This window comes from Pelobates fuscus, chromosome 4, assembly GCF_036172605.1.
Source record: "Pelobates fuscus isolate aPelFus1 chromosome 4, aPelFus1.pri, whole genome shotgun sequence".
Taxonomy (NCBI): domain Eukaryota; kingdom Metazoa; phylum Chordata; class Amphibia; order Anura; family Pelobatidae; genus Pelobates; species Pelobates fuscus.
Window position 1 is genome coordinate 376,486,792 of NC_086320.1, and position 11,610 is coordinate 376,498,401.

An 11,610-nucleotide genomic window follows, 5' to 3' on the forward strand; every position below is an offset into this window, starting at 1 on the left:
GCGTAGTTAAAGGACAAACTCGTTTTCCTGGCACTATAGTGCCCTGAGGGTACCCACACCCTCAGGGTCCCACTCCCGTGGCGCTGAAGGGGAAGGAAGGGGGTTAATTCCTTACCTTTTTTCCAGCGCCGTGCTCCCTCGGCGCTGGGACTCTCCCCTCTTCTGACGTCACTGGCTGAATGCGCAGGCGCGGCAAGCATTCTCAATGCTTTCCTATGGACGCTGGCGTCTTCTCACTGTGAAAATCACAGTGAGAACCGCGGAAGCACCTCTAGCGGCTGTCAATGAGACAGCCACTAGAGGCTGGATTAACCCTAAAGTAAACATAGCAGTTTCCCTGAAACTGCTATGTTTACAGCAGAAAGGGTTAATCCTAGAGGGACCTGGCACCCAGACCACTTCATTAAGCTGAACTGGTCTGGGTGCCTATAGTGGTCCTTTAATTGCATGCATGGCTTTCTTACTTTCTTAAGAATCTAAAGAAGTCTTAGGCAAGACTTGTGTTAACAAATATTACGCAATATGAATTCTATTTCTCCCTTTTCTTTAAGAATAAAACAGACAAATGAAAACATTGAATATTGTTGTAACAATGCATTTATATTGTGTTAATGTTCATGTTTATATTTATACATGTACCAATTTATTCAGTATTTGTTTTAAATGTATTGATTGCCTAAAGTCATTATTTTCTTAAAACCGATTACTAAGGGTCAGTTTGACCTTTATTGAAGAAACCCTCCCATGAGTTCTTGGTGTTTAACTTACCCTGGGATTTATTTTCCTCGTCCCAGGAATTCGCTGACATCTGCAAACGTGAAGGGTCTGAACGAGATGAAAAGGATGTAGACAGAGTCCTAGGCTTGGGAAGCTCGAGGTACAATTATATTTAATTTGGGGTTATTTTCTGTTACACTTTGTAAATTAGAGCTTTGATAATAGAGATGTCCTAGTAAGTACAGCAGATAAACATTAAAGTTATCTCAGACTGACCATGACAGAGCATTCTAATTGGCTGCAGTGAGTATTCACAAATATCTCACTGCACCCAAGGGGAGCGTCACAAGTCCACTAAGTTGGGAACGGGTTACAATGGCTGATAGGATACAAGCAAGTTTATTGGGAAGCAAACAGACCCAAAAATACAACATTATGGCCGTGGGGCCCAAGTCATGTTTGAAAAGTAGAATCTTTTGAGGTTGCTAGCATCCTAATGGCCATTGTAGACCACAACCCATGTGTTTGTTGACTGCAGTCAATGTCTTGTGATTCCCCTCCCTCCCTTCCTGCTCAGATATCTGTTTGAAGAACCTTCTCTGGAGCATCTAAGCTCCTTCTGCTTGGATATCTCCCATGATTAATGCAGAAAGCAGCTCATTCCACCCACATGGAACTAATAAAGAAGCCATCCTTTTCAAATGTGGTGGCCCAGCTCTCTGAGCTCTCCATGTTCCCAGGCTACATTATTCCACATTCCTTGGGTTTCTGTACTGCACACACTTATGTTTGTATCTCACAATTCTATCCGCAGCACGAACTCCAGCCGACTCATGCTTTCCAAAGAAGACGTAGAGGCAACAAAAATGGGCTTCTCCATCTTTACCGTATGTTTTTTCTATTGTTTTTTAAAAATAAAAAAATGGAATAACTTATTAAACAAGAATTAAACAATTGCATATATTTATATGGATATGTATATATATAATAGTCCAAGGCACTTGCACTCCAACTTTAAAGTTTGGTACCCGGTGCTCAGGTCACATAATAGATAATATTAAAAAAAAATACCGGCACTCTAGAGGACATGATATGTACTGATGAAAGCTCAGTTTAGGGGCTGAAACGTCGACCTCTCTCGGATCTACTTGAATGAAGAAGAAAGACTTACAAACCCCTGGTATTTTGCTGGTATTTTTTTTGATTATAAATATATATTTATTTATTTAACATCAAGGTGAACAGGTTGTAGATTGAAGGAGAAATACGTTTGCCATTATGTAGTCAAGATTTTTTTCCCCTTTTTTGACATAACAGACTATAGCTATAAATGGGAGGGAAGGATCAACAACTGAAAGGAATGGGTTTTAACGGTTGAACTTGATGAACTTGAGTCTTTTTCAGCCTCGATTCCTATGTAACTGTGTAACAATGTGCGTGTCTTTATATTGTACCCTGTCTCATTACTCAGTACTAACAATGAGATAGACTGTCTCTGACTCCCACAATGCTAATAATTCCTAGTGTAAAGTCTTGCTGTAATACAATATTTTCTGTATGTTTGCTAGCTTAATATATTGAGGACATTCACTCTTTACAGAATTAATCTATGACTTGTTTGCACAATTGGATGATTTAAAGAGATGCACAGTTGCAATATTTTGGTACCTGGATTATTTTGTAAATATGGACCGTAGAACGTGCTAAAAATGACCAATATCACTTTTGCAAATGCAGCATCAGAAAACTGGAAATGGCCAAGAAATTGTGACTGAGAAACAGAAGCCTGAAGCAGCTGAGGAACAAAAGAAAAGCAGGTAAAGCGTGACTTGGCAGCTTGTTAAGATCACATTTGTAGGGGTTAGAGGATCCATTGAGATGTATAGAGGATACGTTCCTGGCAGACTAAAGGCCAAAAAAGACATGTTGAAAGTTCACAAGATATTGACTGGGCTCATACCATACCAGGGATTTGGATGTAGGGACTTGCGGGAGGGGAGGAATAACGAGGATTCAACAGGTGCCGACCGAAAACGGTATACTGCAATTCCCAGATGCACAACACAAATATGGGCTGACAAATCCAGAGCTGTTCACTTATATCAGGATAAAACATATAGTAACAAAATTAAAAGTGGTTAAGGTAGATAGTGCTCAGATGCATGACTTTGGAATAATGTGTATGGGCAGACCTGTCAAAGCTAAACCTTTATCGATATGCTATAAAAGATTGTTGCACATAGCGAAACGGGACAAACTGTACTTTATAGCACAATGGGAGAAGGACTTAAATGGAGAATGGTAGCCACTTCAATGGTATAGAGCAATCAGGTTAACCAGAGCAGCTACACATTGCATTCAGCACATCGAGGCAGCACACAAGTTATGGCTGAGATGGGACGTAATGCCTCAGCGTCTCGCACACATGTCCCCAGGCAGTTCTCCTGTTTGCTGGAGATGCAGGGAGGGGGAGGGATCTCTAAGCCACATAATTTGGCAATGTGAAAAGATTGTCTCCTTTTGTAAACAAATGCAACGATTAATATACAATGTCACGGACATCTGACTGCCCTTGAAACCAGAAATATACCTACTACATATATTCTCTCACGGAGTGCTACAGCACAAAACCGCATTGCTCATTCAAATTCTGATAGCCACGAAAAATGGTATTGCCCAACTTTGGAAATCCATGCAAACCCCAGTAATCCAAATAATAAGAGAGACGGTATCAAATATCAAAACACTCGAAAAAATGGCCTTCATTATAAAGTGCAAAATCAACATATATGAGAAGGTCGGGGGAAAATGGATATAAATTACAGTGGGGGTAACATAATAGTTGTCTCAGAGACGATATAAATGGAGGGCACACTAGGAGGAGAGCAGAAAGCGAACAGATGGATGCTCTGGTCAGCTAGTTACGTTACCGAGCCATAAGGCATATCTCCGTCAGCCATAACAAAAACCCAGTGGATAATTGCATCAGAACCTGTGTTTAAGTCGAATGTCCTTATAGCCATAGTTGATGTTATTTTGTTTTGTTAAATATCTGTTTACTAATGTGATTTATGTTAGCCCTACTGTTATGTTTTGAACTTGTCCAGTATCTCATCGTCCCAGCGGCCCCTCCGGACTACATCCCTCCATTCGGGGTCACTCTCTTCCGAGAGTGTGAACGCTGACTGGAGGCCAGCTCGCTCTATTCCGCTGAGCTCCTCCGCAACCAGGGGCGATGCATGAATGCTAGCATTGCCCTCTATTTGTAACTCCAAAGGATTCCGGTGTCTCCAGGGTGCTTCTCCTCTCACTTTCGCTCTCACTCCCACCGCTGCCAGCAGATGTGGCAGACCGCCTGGCACCCGGACTGGGTACCTCCGCCAATTGTGCTTCCTAGCTGTCGCTGAGTACCCAAAGCACTCCACTGGATACCATAACCACTGTAGCCCCTTAGCCGCCATAGCTTGGCTGGGGTCTCACTGTCCCTTCTCACCCTGGACCAAACTCCTGGATCCAGCTCCCAGTGAGAAGACCTCTCCTCCAAGAGAGTATAGCAGTGTAGCTCTTAAAGCGCAAGTGATATTATAACAATTCCCCGCACATGACATGAAGCTCTATGCTGGGAAGTTTAATGGGAGCCACACAAGGCCTTTTATGTTACTCCCCATGCAAGAGGTTTCCTTAATCACATTCCAGGGGCATTCCCCACTGGACCTGAGAGGAGACTAGTTACAAGCAAACATTCCACACACCCCTCCCCTGTACCTGAGATATAATTACCTGAGCACACAAACATATCATTAGATTATCTCTCAGTTACAAAAACATACAATTTAACAAACCCCAAAAGCACCCCCAAAACAAATGAAAACCCCACAAAAGTCACATCTCCCCGATCTGGGTGGCCAACATGTCCAATAATCACCCAGATCAGTTCAGGGGTTCTGGATTTTCATGGAAGTCAATTATTTGACCGACCGTGCACATGGTCCTATGCCCAAAACAGTTCCAGGGAATCAGGGCTAACAGTCGGTCTCTTTTCGGGAGCACAAGAGTACATAAAACACCGAACATAATCCTTAAATTAATTCTGTAGCCTGTTTCCCTTGTTCGTGGGAACGTTTCCACCGAACAGCGCCTTTCTAAGTGGGGTAGAACCGAACGCAGGTGATGAGGGAAGTCCAGCGGTTTTCAGGAGTTTCTGTGTCCGATTTTAGTTCCATGAGATTCATGCCCAAACACAAGTTGCCTGCCTTCGCAGGAACAAGATAGCCGCCACCTCGTGGTCGTTCATACGAAATGTGGCAAAGGCTATTTTAACATACGATTATTCACTAGTTACCTAAAGTTCTCTATATATACAGATGCTCCTCACTTACCGACCGGGTTCCATTCTTACAACCCGGTCATAAAACAAATTGGTCGGTAAGTGAGGCGCATGCACACCAGTGCAGGTCTATGTTCAGGTAAATTTCCGCCGAATGTAGACATACGCACCAGAGCAGGGAATCCCTCTGATCTATGTTCAGGGAAAATTACCTGAACATAGACCAGCTCTCTAACGTGGGGAATCCCTTGAATCCTCACATTAGAGAGCTGGTCGTAAGTGCGAGCCGTCGCAAAACAGGTAGGTCACAAAGGACCACCTGTAGTGGTTTTACTCTATAAATAATGGTTTTACTGGTTTTTACTCTCTCTCTCTCTCTATCTCTATCTCTCTCTTATATATATATTATGTCGGACAGAGTTCATTGGGGGAGTTCTAGTTCCACCTGCCGGAGAGTGGGGTATCACAATAGTTTTAAGCTGCATTCTTACCCTGATTTGTTTAGCTGGATGTTTTGGGACATTGTTTGGTGGTAAGCTTTACGTTGGAATTTATGGCAGAGCCTCCTGTTGACGTTATTGTATTGTGTCCGGTTTCGCAGATCTGAACATAAAAAAGCCAAGAAAGAGAAGAAGAAAAAGAAACACAAAGGAAAGAAAAAGCTGAAGAAGGAGAGACGTCACAGGGCCGACTCAACTTCCTCTTCGTCTTCTTCTGATGACCGAGAGAGGTAAACCAGTCTTCAACGTATACTGATACCTTGATATCAACCTTCGTGCTTTTACTTCTGACATAGAAAAATGTTATTTATCCACTCGACCCTTTGAGTGTTAGCACCCACTCGACTTGCCACATGTGAAGGAGGGGGCTTAAATAAAATGACAGCTGAGTAATATCTAAAATGAACCCAAACATCACATTTGTATTTGCTGAAAGTCCAAAGAGAATAATGGTAAGTTACCTCTGAGTATTTCCTCCAGTTTTGAGAGTCTACATGTGCTGAAGTTAAAAAGTTTTAATTTAGTTTTATATTTGGATGGAATTTTTTAGTTTTAATTTAGTTTTATATTTGGATGGAATTTTTTAGTTTTAATTTAGTTTTATATTTGGATGGAATTTTTTAGTTTTCATTTAGTTTTATATTTGGATGGAATTTTTTAGTTTTAATTTAGTTTTATATTTGGATGGAATTTTGTAGTTTTAATTTAGTTTTATATTTGGATGGAATTTTGTAGTTTTAATTTAGTTTTATATTTGGATGGAATTTTTTAGTTTTCATTTAGTTTTATATTTGGATGGAATTTTTTAGTTTTAATTTAGTTTTATATTTGGATGGAATTTTGTAGTTTTAATTTAGTTTTATATTTGGATGGAATTTTTTAGTTTTAATTTAGTTTTATATTTGGATGGAATTTTTTAGTTTTAATTTAGTTTTATATTTGGATGGAATTTTTTAGTTTTAATTTAGTTTTATATTTGGATGGAATTTTTTTTATCTAGTTACAGTAACACTCCGAGCACCATAACAACTTAATCTTAGTAAAGTTGTTATGGTACCTGGAGGGTAGACTGTGTACGGACAGTTTAATCTCAATTTATTTTAGACTGTGCCCGTCAGCTTAACCCTTCATCTTCCTTGACTTCACTGAAGAAGTCTTACACTGGGCGCTCGTGATAGATAGCTGACACAATTAGACTATCACTAGCATCCCATTGAGATACTTGTACAAGAAAGGTACATACCCGGGGTGTTCCTCTAATAAGTTCTCAAAGTTAAATCAATCAAACTATGTAGATAAAAATATATTAAAATATAGAATGTATAGCTGTGGGTGAATGCCTCATTTAATACAGGCCCATTTCACACACACAACACTAGAGGGAGCTGTCGTGCCATTTGATTACCACTTACTCATGTTCAGTGTATGGAAGATGAGAAAGAACTGCTAGCATTTATATAGTATATATCATTAAAAACAATGTGTGCAGCTCCAACATGATCTCATGTGAAATGGAATGGCTGTTTCTAGTGCCCTAATGGTCATTATTATGTCCGATACACCCCTGAAAACCACGATTAGGATTGTAAAGGCATTTGCTCTTTAACAAATAGTATCTGAACGGGAGCACAAATCAATCACAAATTTACGGGCTCCCACCCTCCCCTCCTAACCTCCTAAAAACTATAGGAGAGGGTCTTTTGATTTTTTGAAGTTTGATTTCGTTTCATATAAGGCATACTGCTGGCAGTAATAATACAGGATATCGGGACAATTCTCTTTTGATTATGGATGAAAAAGTTCTAATTGTGTGTTATTGACACAATCCATAGTATGTGTGTGTATTTATATATTTGTGTTCGGAGGAGAAGCACCGCGCAGTACCGAGGTTACTGAAAGGGCTTTTTCATTTTTTATTGAGGGAGGCACAGGGGTAGAGGGACACTTTAGTGTTAGGAACACATCTTTGTATAACCAACACTAAACTATTCCTTTAAACATTTATAATAAAGATATTTCCCACTTGTGTTTCTTTAGGTATTTTTATATAACGTAAAAGTTGGTGTGTGTAAATATAATACAGTGAAAGTCAAGTTATAAGATATCTGTTCAGTGTTTAGGGAGTATTGTGAATAGAACCAGCAATATTTTGTATCTCCTGTATAGGGTACTCAATGGCTGGCTGAATGACACCGTTTTCTTGCTTCTTGCACTTTTACCCTTTTCTAATGGACACCCCTCGCTTTCCCTCCCCAAATCCTTTATGCTGTTTTTGTTTATTTTCTCTCCCTCTCCATGCTTACAATAGGCTTGTTGTTTAACGTGACAGTCTGACCTGTTCTCTTTTGAAAGGTGGAGAAAAGACGGCCCCCCCACAAGCCATCCATCATCGTCTAGGCAGATTGGAGCCGGCAGGCATGACAGGCATTCATCAGAGGAGAGGGACAGACCAAGACCTCGCAGTGATCGCTACCCTGACACCCATTCTTCCAGAGAGGGCTCTCCTCGCCGGCTGGCACGACCCCCCACAAGGACAAGAAGTCCAAACAGTGACCATAGGCGCTCACCTCCCCGAAGAAGGAGGAGGTCACAGTCTCCACGTGAAGCCAAGCGGCGGCACGACACTGACTCAGACGATTAATTGCAACAAGCGCACAATTGGGTGTTTATCGGACTTGGGGGGGCTCGGACCACCGTCTGCTATAGATTTGTGACCCCACGACCAAGGGTTATGTAGAGTCCATCAAAGTGTTCTCAGTACTTTCAGGAGTGGAAATCTATGGGGACATTTACAGTTCTCAAAGTCCCATGATCACCCAGTTTTAATGTGCTGTTATATTGAACCAGCTGTGAATGAACTGGAGTTAACAATGTATAATAGACATTTCCAAAATATTAACAGATTCATGCGCTCCCGAAAAGGCTTTTTCAGTATTTCTTGGTTGAATAGTTATTTTTTTATCCAGAGAAAATGTAAAGAGTTTGACTACTTGGATAAGTGAGCGCTGGGGTAGTTTAGTGTCAATGATTGAGCGTTTTTCTTAGTTCACTATAGGGGCTTTTGGGAGTGTGCCTGTAGAGTGGCAGCTTTTTACCCTAATACTCACACCTGCTGTGTCCACTTTTAGAATGTATTTCTAATGATGGAGCGTTGACTCCTTCCTCCTGCTGCTGTCACACGTATTGCAGGGCATTTATTGGAAGCACAAAAATGGTAATCGGTGCAAGAAAACGTCTGAGTTACAGAGACTCGGCAGGGAACTTAATCATAAGCTTATGAGAGGTTGCTGCTCTCAAACTGTGATAAATCTGATATATTTCATGTTTTGCCATTGAAGGCGATGTTGGATTTTTTTAGAGTCTCATTGCTTATTCCCAGACCAGTGACAATGCCCATTCACACACTGAGCATTCCAGGCCCAGTTTATACAGGTTTCTATAGCCCAGGAATTAGTTCTGCATGGACTGATTGATTAGATGTTCCTTGAAGATATTTTGTAGTGCAGTAGATGATAACGTGGGGGTAGGGAGGATGATTCTTATCATCTTGCTGCTCTATTTAACTTGTCACCCGTGCCCGATGCACCCCACACTTCACAGAAAAGGTTAACACAAGTCACCAATGACAGAAAATGCTATAGCCACACTCATTTTAAAGGGCAGAAGACCTTTTTATACACGTGGTTGCAAGGTTCCAAAAGATATCATTCCAGTAAGTGGTTGTAGATTTATTTTTTTATAGTTTAAAAAAAAAAAAAGCAATAATTTAAAAAGAATGATTTCAGACAGGACAGCCAAACGCCAAAGTTGCTCCTTCTCGAAGGCTGAAAACCGTGATCCAACAAATAGGCTCACTGGTAAATAAAGGGGCTGTTACATTGCCCGTCCTTCTAATAGACCTTATCCTCAGACACATGCTATGAGACCTGCACTCCCTCTGTCAGAACTGACCAGGGAGCTGCGACATTCAAACCATGATGCACGATTTGGACAATATTTCCAAAATGTTTCATTAATTTGTTTTATTACTAGATTGGGGTGGTGGAGCAATTACAGTCGGGCTTAGGGTTTATTTGCTGTCAATCAAATTGCTACATTTAGACGTAAATAGCCTTTTCCTTAATAATTTGTATTATGTGTTTTAAAGGATTGAGATAGCTTTAAATTATCAAACAGGTTATTTTTTTAAGATGTGGTTTTATTTTGGTGTATGTGCTTTTTCAATTGTCATTGTTTTCTGATGCCTAATAAATGGCGACTGCCGTATATCACAGGAAGGATCCGAAATGCGTTACGGTATGTGTATTGTACACATGCATTGGTTACGTTTGCTGTGTGATATTTATTTATTTTTTTAACTTTACACTTTGCTAGAAAAAAATCAGCTAGCATACACTTTGTTTTTTGTTTATTCTTCTCAAAAATCCCCCAACCTTTAGCAGGTTAACCAGTGCCAGGAGTAGGAGCTCTGCCAAGTGTCCTGGAGGAATGTGGATAAATATAGAGACTCCAATCTTAGTTTTAGTGTCGGTATTAGCAGTGGCAAAGGTTTACTGTCAATATGCCAGATTAGAATAATGTATCTTGGCTCCCTCTGGTGCTCATGCCTAGCATTGCACACTATAATTATATGATAGAGCACAGGTTTTCAGCCTGTGGTAGGGTACGTGCATCACAAGCTGGGTGTACACCAAGAGCTGGCTGGTCATCTTAGGCCTCCCCGGAGGCTGATGGCTGTGCCGAGACGGCAGGTGCCTATACTGCCTGAATGTACTGTATCCAATGGGGCGACAGAGGCGGGAGGTAAGGGAGCACAGATACCTTGTGCATCCTGCGTGATGTCGGTGGCCGGGTTATGACATCACTCCGGCCCCAGCATCACTAAACAGCGTGTAAGGGAACGAAGATTACACAAGCCCCACACTGGACCCCAGGGAAAGGATCCACTCCAGCTCTCCCAAAATTAGGGGGGCTGGGTATACTTGAATAAATTGTAATTTTGGAGAGAATGTGTATGTATCAAATCAGTGAGTGTGTGTCAGTGTACTCTGTGTGTAATTGTCTGTGTGTCAGTTTCCTCTATGTGTCTTTTTGTAAATCTGTGTGTCAGTGTCCTCTGTGTGTTTCAGTTGTATTTTTTCCTGTTAATGGGTTGCTCCAAGCATCATTACTACAGCCCACTGTAGTGGTTACGATGCCTGACATACCCTGACCCAGTTTAGCAACGGTTTGCCTTCTTACCTGGGACCCGCAGTGTCCTAGGCCCCCTAGTGATCAGGTGATGCACTTCCGGCTTCTGTAGAGTTGCAGGAGCCACAGCCATTGACGTTCATTGGCTGAGAGTGTCTAACAATGGCTGACATTAAATACAATGAAATTTACACTAGGCAGCCTGGAACTCTAATGGTGGTCTGGCTGCTGACACCCCAATGATGGTGCTTGAGGTGGAGTTACACTCCCAGCAGCAGAGGGGATACATTCTGTATGTTTAGTGTTTTATGCAGACACCATGAACATTTCAAATCACTGAAGTAGTTATGGTGCGTAGAGTTACCCTTTAAATATATAAATCTGTAGTGAGAATTATCAGGAATTCGAAATTAAATTCAAATTTGAAACCAAAATAGCTGATCTGGAAGCTAAGTTGACTTTTTGAGAAATTGGGAGAAAATTCCAATTCAGCTATTTTGACGTTCACTGTTTATGCCCAGGACATGATGATGCAGAAAGACAAATGCAGCAACTGTGCACTGTATGTCAATGCTTTCATTTTACCAATAAAAGTATTTTTTTTATCTACAACGTATTACGTTTTATGTGGAGCTGCCTCGACGTGTTAGGATGCATGGTTTGCAGGGAAATGCCTTCTTAGATTTTATTTTCAGTCTAAATGGTGAATTAAAAGCTGAGCGTCGCATAAAATCACAGGTGAAAATATTCTTAGTTCGGTTATATTCCTGTCTGGGTGACTTTGCCCTAAATTGAGAAATAAATGACATCACTCCTGACAGCCAATGACTGACTTGCAGTAGGATTGCAGAAAGCCTAGCGCAGTAATGTCCTTTT

The 11,610-nt window shown here is 41.0% G+C and overlaps 1 protein-coding gene across 2 annotated transcripts in view; it reads left to right on the forward strand.

Annotated features, from left to right (window-relative positions):
- The window catches only part of C4H1orf35 (chromosome 4 C1orf35 homolog), a 29,463-nt gene extending 20,171 nt beyond the window's left edge, over positions 1–9,292 (forward strand). For both annotated transcript variants that reach the window (XM_063452817.1, XM_063452816.1), the window contains exons 5-9: positions 795–877; positions 1,532–1,604; positions 2,455–2,534; positions 5,646–5,774; positions 7,897–9,292. In XM_063452817.1, coding sequence (XP_063308887.1) covers positions 795–877; positions 1,532–1,604; positions 2,455–2,534; positions 5,646–5,774; positions 7,897–8,185 — 654 coding nt within the window. In that variant the 3' untranslated portion in view covers positions 8,186–9,292. The remainder of the gene's footprint in view (positions 1–794; positions 878–1,531; positions 1,605–2,454; positions 2,535–5,645; positions 5,775–7,896) is intronic.
- The last annotated feature ends 2,318 nt before the right edge of the window (positions 9,293–11,610 follow it).